This window comes from Copadichromis virginalis, linkage group LG5, assembly GCF_057382275.1.
Source record: "Copadichromis virginalis isolate Kocher_CV1m ecotype Utaka linkage group LG5, C_Virginalis_male_GT1.1, whole genome shotgun sequence".
NCBI classification, from domain to species: domain Eukaryota; kingdom Metazoa; phylum Chordata; class Actinopteri; order Cichliformes; family Cichlidae; genus Copadichromis; species Copadichromis virginalis.
Genome location: NC_140622.1, coordinates 30911313 through 30923890, shown reverse-complemented (window position 1 = coordinate 30923890; position 12578 = coordinate 30911313). Strand labels below are relative to the sequence as shown.

Below are 12578 nucleotides of genomic sequence, written 5' to 3'. Positions count from 1 at the left end.
TAAAGATAAATGCAGCCAGTGTGTTGGTTTTGGACTCTGGCTGTGTTGGTTCTTTTGAGCCAGAAGTGACTTTATTTGGATGTAAGGATTGATTTGATTCAAGTACAACACACAGATACAGATATTTCTAATAAGGGCCAATAACAGACTAATAAAGTACCAGAATTTAACTTAGAGCAAGGCTTAATGCTAGTGTGATGATTTCCTGACAGCAATTGGCCACAGTTCTTGTCAATTAAAGTAGCCACACCCATAAGAGCATTTAGTTTAGCATTTTAAAATGAGTCGCTTTTGGAGGCAGCCTCAAGTGGCCATTACAGGAACTGCATATCCACTTAGGTCCATATGATGTCGAGGAGATAAGATATCCTTAATATGTTACTTGCAACATACAGAATATCATTTTCTCATTTTTTTGTAGTAAAAACTTTTACATAGTAAAACCTGCAGAAAAAAGTGAACAAAAAGCAGCAGTTTTATTGCTGGGAGAATCTTCTGTAGACATAAACTCACAAAAAACAACCTAAAATCTTGAACATGAAAACTAGGAACCAAACACTGGGAAACTAGAAACATAGAGAGACTTACAATACGACGGTGGTATAATACGACAAAGGGCAAAGGAAAACACAGGGCTTAAATACACAAGGGAGTAACGAGGAAATGGGAAACACAGCTGGGACTAATTAGACATAATGATACAAAGGGAAGCAAAACTAGATATGCTGCACACAGGACCAGGATTATCAAAATAAAACAGGAAGCACAGGACAGGTGCAGGCAATGACTTCCAGTGTTGGGTAAGTTACTTTAAATTAGTAACTTAGTTACATTATTAGTTACTTCTATCAAAAGTAACTCAGTTACTTCAAGTTACTCGTTACTTTCAGAGTAACGAGTTACTAGCGAAAGTAACTTTGGTTTTACTCAAAATTCTCTTGTTAATGTGTTGCTTCCGTAACTGGATACCCAGCAAGAGTACCAGTCTTCTAGCTTGCTTACTTGCCACAAGTGCACTGTGCCACCTACCAATAGAAAGGAAAAAATAATGTGCATATTTCCACAAGAGAAATCCCACGCCTGGACTGTCGTTGACCGCCGCCATGATTCTAGCCTACGTCACAGCGTCATGTGCGCTTTTTACATCCAACACGAAAACTGCAGTTGTGGTGCTTTCGATTGTACTCGGAAACTTGGAAATTCTGCCTACCGAATAGGAAGATGTAGGTAATACCTGTTATGGAAATGTTAAAAATAACCTGCAACACACCCAGTGAGTTTGATTTGAAGTGGGTTTAATAAACGCATTGCAATGTGGAGAGAGCATCCTAGTGAAACACCAGGACCATCTCTGAATTGTGGCCACCTCCCTTACATCTTATACACAGAGACACAGACAAAGAACATTCCTCAAACTCTTACATGTTGGCCCCTCTCACGGGGGGGCTATACCGCCTCCCGCACAGAGAGAATTATGACCTTGTTTTCTGCTTAGCCTTCACCTAAGGATTTACATCCCTGATAAGCAGAAGGAGCCTCACTATCTGTTTAATGTCTCCCATTACAATGGCCTCACTGTGTTAACTTTCCACATGCATGTAAAGTAGTGGCAGGAGTGCTCTTACTATGGTAAAGTGAGAAAGTGATATTACTATAACTAATGTGATATAATTAAATATGCAATTAATAAATGAGAAAAGAAATCTGCCACCACATACCAGACTGCAGATGAGCTGCATACAGGGCTGGACTGGGACAAAAAAATCGACCTGGGCATTTTGACTAGAGCCCGCCATTATAGGAAAAATCATAAAGCCTTTGAATGAAAACAAACGCTATTGTGACAGTGATGTTCACTGTTTTGATGGTATATATGCATCAATCTATCAATTGTTGTAAGATTCAGATAATAAATTTTTTTAAAAGCGAGACATTTTAAATGAGAATAAGAATGAAAAGTATTTCTTTTTGCCCCCCTCTCCCTGTTAATGCCCTACCTGGCCCCCTGGCAACACTTTGCTAGACCCGCCCCTGCACAGTTACCAGCTGTCAGCTACTTAGAAAAGGATTCTGGTGTTATTTGTCTCTCAGAAACAGTTCATAACTTCCCTTCAACTCATTCATGTCACCTAAAAGGTAAACCTGTTTCTCCATCACCTGTTCAGCTCTGATGATCCAGTAAGGACATCTCCTGGTTTCATCTTCATATTTCCCTCTCACCACATAACCAAACCGATATCATGACCAGCAGCTTTTACAGCTGTGGCTCCAGCAAACATCAGCTGATACTAGAAATTAATAAGTAAATCAATTCTAACAACAGCTGATCAAGCTTAAACGTGCTGCTGTTGTTTAGCGCAACATCCGCTGGTTTCCTCTTTCTGGCGCGATGTGGGCGATACACAAACAAGAGAGAAAAGCCGATCAGCGGATCAATGATCAGTTTCATGATTGAAGTAGAAACATGTGAGGGATGGGGAGAGAATGAGAGAAGAAGAGGCAGAAAAACTCCAGCTTTGTGTCTTTTCCATTCTAGCTGAAGAACGGGACAAACTGCATTCCTTTTCACCTCAATATGAAACGCGTGATATTTTCTCTGAATACGAGACGATTCCGTTTTTTAGGGGATGGTTGGCATCATCATAATTAACCTTATGAAAAAAATAAAGTTTAACATCATCATAGCACCCGCTCAGCCATATACAAACTCCGTCATGCTAGCTAGCACGCAGTACGAAAAAGTCAGCACAACGAAAATAAACTCCACCTAAACTTGGTTTATATCTGACCCAGATAGACTGCAGGTCATAACTTCTTACCTGAAGTTCAGTTCACCTGACACTCGGACCGGCGGCCGCCTCGGGGCTCTCCTCCTGCCTCCCCTCCTGCCTCCCCTTTCTCTCATCCACCTGCTGGCCTCCACCACTTGCTAATGCTACTAAATCTGTGGAAGCTCCGTGATAGCCACCACACGAAGTAACAAATAACGAGCCTATCTAAATCCCAGTAACGGTTAATGCTTTCCTGATTTTGGCATAATAACTAGTTACCGTGCTCGTTACCACAATAATAACGTATGTAATACTCTGATAAATATCAGTGGTATTTATTTTGTTTTCATGAGAATAAGTCGAAGAGAAAATAACGGTTCATGGTGAGGTTAAGAGTGGTATAGATATGTGATATAAATGTTTGTATTAAAATGCATAAATAGTGTGTGAAAAAATCAGTTACGTTAAAAAACCATAATTTCATGGAATGTGAATGTCTGTTAAAAGAGAAGAAGTGTAACTTGTTTTGTATGCTACGTCACGAGAGGTCATGACTTGCAGATGACTTCCGGGGGAAAGAGACTCGGGAGGAAGAGAGGAGAAAAAAAGGAGGATTACTAAAATGGCATAGACGAAGCATGGACTTCGGGACTGCTTATGTCACCAAAGTTGTTCGGCAACAACATATCACCCGTCTGCGGACTTCCCGGTAATCATTCGGAGCGTTTGAGCCGGGCTTCCCGTATCTTTTGTGCTTGGCTAAGCACGAGGCACGTTTGGCTACGTTGGCTAGCTGGAGCTAGGCTAACGCCACGGTCCTGGCTAACGGAGATTCCGCCGGAGCGAAGAGACGGAGTTTGAGAGTTGTCTCGGGAGAGAGTCGCTAACCGTGGATGATTTGCTGCTATCTAAGGAACCGGAGAGTCGTTGCTCGCTGCCGCGAGTGGAGACGGTTGCTACCACAACGAGCGAGTTATTCATCGGAGGAGGTGGAGACATCACGGATACTCGGAGGTATTGTTGTTATTATTAAGAGCTCCAACTAAAGCGCGCCAACAACAAAAATAAACTAAGAGTGCACTCTGGGGAAAGAATAACATTGGACAGGTTAAGGGAAAAATACTAAAATCTATCCCCCGGGGGTTTATTGTATGTTTTGTATATGTGTTTTTTTTCATGAAGGAAAAAAAGGGTTGGATGTGAATTTCCTGCAATTGTTTAATACATTTTCTAACCCTGAGATCCTGTGTTGGGTTTATTGCATGGTGTCTTATCATTTGAGTATTCACATGTATTAGCCTTAATCGGTTAAGTGTATTTCCTTAGCCTCCGCTTGTCTGTGTAGACACGAGAATCATATGAACCTTAGACTGATATTTATTTTTCGAGATGTATCTTTTATCACAGAATGTTTAAGTAGAGTCAAGACTGCACCCGAGGGCATAAGGGGGGAGTCTTGTCACACGAGCCGGTGGTAAAAGTGTTACATTTTTGGGGGCTCGTCCGGGATGTATGTAATTTTTGTTATGACTGACCTGGTTTTCCGTCATTCACCAAAGAGAGGGAACTAATTTTTTTTGAGATTGCTAAGGAAATTATTTTTATTGTCAAGTGTGGTTACATTTATTGTGAGATCTCTTACTGTTTGAGCTAAAAAAAAAAAGAAAAAAAGAAAAATGGAAGCAGTTGAAATTGAAGCTTGGTGCAAAAGGAAGCAGTTAGCTTATGGACATGTAGTTGTTTTGAGTGACGTGGACCCCGATGTCACAGATGCAGTTCTGCTATCGGCCTTGAGCCAGGTCAAAGTATTTGGAAAATCCGAGATAGTTGACCGTTGTCTTGATGTAGCTTCTAAGACACAGTTGGTACTGATCAAGACTTCAACTGACTTAAAAAATCAAACCGTACCGGATGTTGTTGGACTTCCTGGGGAGGCGGGTCCATGGCCAGCTCATGTGCTCACTGCTCCTGCAGAAAATGATGAGTTTCAATCTAAGCTAATGTCATTCCTGAATGCGGAAGGTAAAACTCTTACTGACATTGGTGGCTTACTTCAGCCTTCACCCCTTGATGTGAACACGGCTTTGATACATGCTATCAGTTCCTTAGTGGATAAATGTAACACCACATCTGTTGATTCTCAGAGCTATCGTAAGCTGCGCATGTTCTCTGGTGTGAAACCTACGCCCAATGGGGAGGAAGAGTATGATGCCTGGGCAGAACAGACAACACATCTGCTAGATGAGTGGCAGTGCAGTGACAACATAAAGAAACAGCGAATAGTGGAAAGTCTGAAAGGTCCAGCTGCAGACATTGTAAGGTTCTTGAGAGTCCAGCAGCCCACTGCAACTTCATATGACTACATGCAGGTTTTGGAGACGGCTTTTGGAACAACTGAGAGTGCGTCCGATCTTCTGGTGAAGTTCAGACATACCTACCAAAATGTGGGCGAAAAGTTGTCTACTTACTTGTTGAGGTTGGATAAACTGCTGCACTGTATTTTCAGAAAAGGAGGCGTGGCACTGTCTGACATGAATCGATTACGGATGGAGCAGGTTGTGAGGGGAGCACTGCAACAAGACATGATTGCATTTCGTCTTCGTATGACTCACAAGCTGCGAGAACCCCCTTCTTTCAGTGAGTTGCTAAAAGAAGTAAGGGAGGAAGAGGACATGCTCCAAAGCAGAAACGATAGTAAGAACCCAGTAATGTCACAGTCTGTAACTCCTATTTCTAAGTCGGCACCTGAACAAGAAGTTGATCCTGAAGTGGCAAAGCTGAAAAAAGAGTTAAGTGTCATGAAAGCTGAGATGCTTAGTCTTAAAGCTGCTACGGTTGCATCACATCCAGACACCCAGATTTCACAACCAGAAGTCCCTGCCAAGCCACCTTATAAAAGAAATGCTACCCCACAAAGGTCTGGCTATCAAGAGGATAAACCTGGAATATTTTGCTACAGATGTGGGGAGGATGGACATTTTAAGAGAGAATGTGAAGGTGAAGAAAACCTACTCAAAGTCAACAAGCGCCTCATTAAACTGACAAAGAAATCGGGAAACTACCGCGGGGTCCAGTAGAGGAACGGCCTGGCATCCCGGTGGTTGTAAAACGTTCCACCAAGTGCAGCACCTTAGAGGGAAAAGTGAAAGACACTGTACCTGCAGGCTTAGTGGGCCCTAGCTCTGTAGTGTCGGTACAGATTGAAGGCATCTACTCTAAAGCCATACTCGATTCTGGTTCTCAAGTAACCCTGCTGTACAGATCCTTCTACGACAGATATTTGACACACCTGCCATTGACGTCTATCGACACGTTGGCGATATGGGGTCTCAGTTCCGCCGAGTACCCTTATGATGGCTATTTGTCACTTAGGCTGGAGTTTTTGGAAGCAGATGTAGGTGTGAGTGAGACCATTGATGCACTTGTGTTGGTATGTCCCGACCCAGTTGTGAGAGGTGAAGTTTCCCTGCTTGTTGGCACCAACACACCCACTGTGAGGCGATTGCTTAGCCACTGCAGGAAAAAGGGGGGAGAAAACTTTGTGAAATCCATGCACATTCACCCAGTCTTCAGAAAAGTTTTCAGTGAGATCTCAGTGTTACCACCTGATGCTGACAGTAACCAGAGGGGAACGGTGTGGTTCACCCAAGCCAAACCTGTCACCATACGGCCTGGGGGAGTCGCCCAAGTGGCTGGGGCACCAAAGTTTCATGGAGTGCTGGGCACTCAGACAATCCTTGTAGACTCACCTGATGACCCTGCGAATGAGTCACGGTTTCCCGATGGACTCCTGGTGAGACCAGAGTTGCAGACCTCCACTGGTGTGACGGCCAAAAGAATTACTGTTCTAGTTAGAAACATGTCAGCACGGGAAATTACCTTGACCAGAGGGACACCAATAGCTCATCTGTTTCCAGTCGACGTTGTGTCATCTCTACCTGGGAGAGAAGAGTCTGAAGTCGAGTTCGCTGGGAAGCTGAGCCCCTTTTCTTTCAACTTTGGAGACTCACCAGTTCCTAAGGAGTGGAAGGAAAGGTTGGTGACAGAAATGATGGAGCGGAGTGAAGTTTTCTCTCTGCATGAGTTTGATGTCGGATGCAGTAAGAGCACCCAGCACACTATCAAAACCACAGAGGACAAACCATTTCGGGAGAGGTCTCGTCGGTTGCCGCCTGCTGACGTGGAGGCATTGAGACAGCATCTAGCGCAGCTAAAAACTGCTGGTGTTATTACAGAGTCACGCAGTCCTTATGCCTCACCCATTGTGGTCGTGAGAAAGAAGAATGGGAAAATAAGGATGTGTGTGGATTTTCGGACCCTAAACCGCCGCACCACTCCCGACCAATACACGGTGCCAAGAATTGAAGATGCTTTGGCATGTCTCAGTGGAAGCAAGTGGTTCAGTGTGCTTGACCTTCGGAGTGGATACTATCAAGTGCCCATGGCAGACTCCGACAAGGAAAAGACAGCTTTCATTTGCCCGGCTGGATTCTTCCAATTTGAAAGAATGCCACAGGGAGTGACAGGGGCTCCCGCTACATTTCAGCGGGTAATGGAACAAACTGTTGGAGACATGAACTTGCTTGAGGTGTTGGTCTATCTCGACGATTTCATTGTGTTTGGAGCCACGCTTGAGGAGCATGAGATCCGGTTGCTGAAGGTGCTTGACCGTCTAAAGGACGAAGGACTGAAGCTGTCACTGGATAAATGTCAGTTTTGTCAGCCATCGGTGACTTACGTTGGGCACATCATATCTCAAGACGGGGTGTCTACTGATCCAAAGAAGACTGAAGCTGTAACCGCATGGCCAAGACCCAACACTGTGACTGCGTTACGGTCGTTTCTTGGATTCTGTGGGTACTACCGGCGTTTCGTGAAAGATTACTCCAAGGTAGCTCACCCATTGAACCAACTGTTGTCTGGTTACCCTTCAACTGCAAAGAAGAAAGTAAAGGAGAGACAGGATGGTCCGCACCTTAACCCCGCAGAGCCCTTTGGTGGTCGATGGAGCGGAGAATGTGAGGCAGCCTTCGAGGAGCTGAAGCGACGACTTACCCAAGCTCCTGTGTTGGCCTTTGCCGATCCTCAGCTACCTTATGTGCTGCATGTAGACGCTAGCCGGGAGGGGCTAGGAGGAGTGCTGTACCAGGATCAAGGCGAAGGATTGAGACCTGTGGCTTTCGTCAGTCGGAGTTTGACTCCTTCAGAAAAGAATTATCCAGCCCATAAATTGGAATTTTTGGCGCTGAAGTGGGCGGTAGTGGACAGACTGCATGACTATCTGTACGGGACCAAGTTCGAGGTGAGGACAGACAACAACCCTCTGACATATGTGCTAACGTCTGCCAAGCTAGACGCGACGGGTCACCGTTGGCTTGCTGCCCTGTCTACATATGACTTTAGTCTCAAGTACAGAGCAGGAGTCCAAAACATTGACGCTGACGCTCTCTCTCGCCGGCCACAATCGGGGTCGATATCCAAATCCGAGTGGGACGACGTTCCTGCAGCAGGAGTGAGAGCCTTGTGTCAAATGTCTGGGGTGATGAAACATAAAAACCCATGATCCGGAAGAGCCATTGACTCTTTTGGCACTTCTCCACAAGCTATCCCACAAGCTTATTGCAATCTGGCTTCTTTGAGTGTTAAGAATATGCCTTTTGTGAGTCTTGCTGAGTTGTCGACCGCTCAACGGGAAGACCCCGGCATAGGACAAGTGTGGACAGCTCTGAGTAATGGGAATAGTAACCAAGTTGACAAGACCAAGCAACCAACTTGCTCTTTGCTGTTGAGAGAGTGGGACAGGTTAAAGATGCAGAAAGGAGTGATGTATCGCATTGTAACTCCTCCAGGAAAATCACGCTGTTCTCAGTTGGTACTACCAGAAAAGTATAGAGTCCCTGTACTGAAATCACTGCACGATGACTCAGGTCATTTGGGCCTCGACAAGACATACGGCTTGGTAAGAAACCGGTTCTACTGGCCTCGGATGAAGTCAGAGATTGAAGAGTATTGCAAGTCTTGTGAGAGGTGTATAAAAAGAAAGACTCTACCCAAGAGAGCTGCACCTTTGTCGCATTTGCAAAGTGAGGGACCGTTCGACCTTGTTTGTATGGACTTTTTGTCCATAGAGCCTGATTCGAGCAGCACAGAAAATGTTCTGGTCATTACCGATCACTACACTCGTTATGCTCAAGCTTTTCCAACAAGAGACCAGAGAGCCTCTACGGTTGCAAAGGTGTTGCTGGAGAAGTATTTCGTTCATTACGGACTGCCACGGAGGATGCACAGTGATCAGGGCAGAGATTTTGAAAGTCGTCTTGTTCATGAAGTGTTGAGTTCGCTTGGAGTTGAAAAGTCAAGAACGACGCCCTATCATCCTCAAGGAGACCCTCAACCCGAGAGGTTTAATAGGACGTTGTTGGACATGTTGGGGACCCTGGAACCGAACAGAAAGAAAAAATGGAGTCAGCACGTCGTTCATTTGGTTCATGCTTATAATTGCACTCCAAATGAAGCTACAGGTTTCTCTCCTTATTTCCTTATGTTTGGGCGTGAAGCTAGGTTACCTGTGGATTTGTGTTTTGAGACTTCTAGTGATGGCACACCACAGAAAACTTACCTCAAGTACGTTTCTGACCTGAGGAAGGAGTTAAAGGCTGCCTATGAACTAGCAGAGTCCGTCGCGGCCAAACAGAATGAGAACAATAAGCAGCGGTATGACAAAAGAATCAGGTTCGCACAGTTGTTACCTGGAGACAGAGTCTTGCTACGAAACCTCGGGTTACAGGGGAAGCATAAACTGGCCGATCGCTGGGCGTCAAAACCATATGTTGTGGAAAGCAAGATGCCGAACCTACCAGTGTTCCGGTTGAAACCTGAAGATGGTGATGGACCAATCAAGATCCTCCATCGAAATCACTTACTGCCTCTTGGGGAGAGGATATGTCTAGACTCTGCATCCCATACGGATCTCACCCCTACAAGGAGAGTCTTGCGACGGAGGAAACAGAAAGAATGCACAGACAAGCCTGGAAAGGAAAAGACACTATCGCAGAGAACGGCAGATAAAGACTCTGAAAGGGAAGGAGTCACGCCCAGTGATAAAGATGAGAAAGAGTACACTGACTCCGAAGATGAGGATTTTGGACTTTGGTGTGATCTGACTGTTGAACCTCTCAGGTGCAACATGGATAGTGATACTCTGGAACCGTTCAGTCTGGATTTGGGTATTTCCTTAAGTGACGTAGCTGAACAACCAAAAACAGTTGGGCTGGGAGTAACACAGAAATGTGTAGAGGAACCTGAGACGGACAGTGTAAATGAATCTGAGTCTGTTGAGATCACCGAAGCCGAATCACCTGATACTTGCGAGAATCCTGAGGAGACAGGGAAAGACAAAGTACTGCCTGAAGACATTCTCTTGCAAGAAGAGGACACTGAATTTAACTCTGAGACTAATCTTGATGTTGACATTAAGGCCAGACCTCAGCGGTTGAAGAGGGCTCCTTTGAGGTTAACTTATGATGAACCAGGTCATCCCAGTGTGGTAGCCGCCACAACAGTGAAATATGTCTCTTGTTTTTATAAATGGATAGGCACACCCATCTTTGCTTAGTTGTGTGTTTTACTCACCTGTTGTGCCATAATGGTTTATGTTTTCAAGGTACAAAGTCATGAGGGCATGCTTTTCTTTGGTGGGGGGAGAGTGTAATACTCTGATAAATATCAGTGGTATTTATTTTGTTTTCATGAGAATAAGTCGAAGAGAAAATAACGGTTCATGGTGAGGTTAAGAGTGGTATAGATATGTGATATAAATGTTTGTATTAAAATGCATAAATAGTGTGTGAAAAAATCAGTTACGTTAAAAAACCATAATTTCATGGAATGTGAATGTCTGTTAAAAGAGAAGAAGTGTAACTTGTTTTGTATGCTACGTCACGAGAGGTCATGACTTGCAGATGACTTCCGGGGGAAAGAGACTCGGGAGGAAGAGAGGAGAAAAAAAGGAGGATTACTAAAATGGCATAGACGAAGCATGGACTTCGGGACTGCTTATGTCACCAAAGTTGTTCGGCAACAACATATCACCCGTCTGCGGACTTCCCGGTAATCATTCGGAGCGTTTGAGCCGGGCTTCCCGTATCTTTTGTGCTTGGCTAAGCACGAGGCACGTTTGGCTACGTTGGCTAGCTGGAGCTAGGCTAACGCCACGGTCCTGGCTAACGGAGATTCCGCCGGAGCGAAGAGACGGAGTTTGAGAGTTGTCTCGGGAGAGAGTCGCTAACCGTGGATGATTTGCTGCTATCTAAGGAACCGGAGAGTCGTTGCTCGCTGCCGCGAGTGGAGACGGTTGCTACCACAACGAGCGAGTTATTCATCGGAGGAGGTGGAGACATCACGGATACTCGGAGGTATTGTTGTTATTATTAAGAGCTCCAACTAAAGCGCGCCAACAACAAAAATAAACTAAGAGTGCACTCTGGGGAAAGAATAACATTGGACAGGTTAAGGGAAAAATACTAAAATCTATCCCCCGGGGGTTTATTGTATGTTTTGTATATGTGTTTTTTTTCATGAAGGAAAAAAAGGGTTGGATGTGAATTTCCTGCAATTGTTTAATACATTTTCTAACCCTGAGATCCTGTGTTGGGTTTATTGCATGGTGTCTTATCATTTGAGTATTCACATGTATTAGCCTTAATCGGTTAAGTGTATTTCCTTAGCCTCCGCTTGTCTGTGTAGACACGAGAATCATATGAACCTTAGACTGATATTTATTTTTCGAGATGTATCTTTTATCACAGAATGTTTAAGTAGAGTCAAGACTGCACCCGAGGGCATAAGGGGGGAGTCTTGTCACACGAGCCGGTGGTAAAAGTGTTACACGTAGTTACTGTAATGCGTTACTTAATAACGTGTTAGTCCCTACGCTGATGACTTCAGACAAACAAGACTTTACAAGGGGACACAGCTGACAGGGGAGACAGAGGCAACATGGAGACGAGTGACTCGATGTGGAACATGGGGAAGACAAAGTGACAGGAACCTAAATTCTAGGAACTAAGAATGTAACACAAGCACTACACAATGAAGAGAAGCAAAACCATGAATAACCATAATCAAAGAATTCACCAACAAACACAAAACCTTGGGTCACAGACCCAGTACCATGACAGTTTTAGTGACTTACTGTTTCCTCTTTCTGCTTTGGTTTCATCTTCAGACCTCCTGCAACTGTAAGCTGGGCTTCCAAGGATCGGGGAGATACTGTTTGCCTGTGAACCCCTGCAGAAATGTATGTGTGTGCTTTATTCTGCTCTGTAGCAAAATACTGACACTTGTTTTAAATGTTTTAAATGCCTGAAGGTGATATGGGAACAGATACTTATTTTATGTGAGCGGTAGATAATCTTTTCATGTTTTAAGGCAATAAGTCGTTAATTTGGCTGCTGAATACGAAAGTACTCAGCCCACCTGGGTGCTGCAGGGGAGCTACATGGCCTGGTTTCTTCAGTCAGTTAAATACCTGTAGTCATTATACAGCAGTAGGGATTTATATTGCATTTGCAGTCTCTAATTATGAGGGTAGAATATACATAGCTCTGCACTCGGCTCACACAGCTGGGTATCTTCATAAATTATTGAACTCTCCTGAAAGGAGACATTAAGCTCTTCCTCTCAGATTCCAGGTTATTAGAGTGAGACTTGAGTGGTCGTCATCAGGAACCTTAATCGACATAATTTAACAGATTTTTCTAGGAAATTTCCAAATATTATCCAAATATTTCAGATGCCATCTAAATA

General features: G+C 44.3%; 1 protein-coding gene across 2 annotated transcripts in view; it reads left to right on the top strand.

Annotated features, from left to right (window-relative positions):
• The window catches only part of stab1 (stabilin 1), a 189713-nt gene that overhangs the window by 70804 nt on the left and 106331 nt on the right, over positions 1–12578 (top strand). For both annotated transcript variants that reach the window (XM_085457297.1, XM_085457298.1), the window contains one exon: positions 11998–12069. In XM_085457297.1, coding sequence (XP_085313423.1) covers positions 11998–12069 — 72 coding nt within the window. The remainder of the gene's footprint in view (positions 1–11997; positions 12070–12578) is intronic.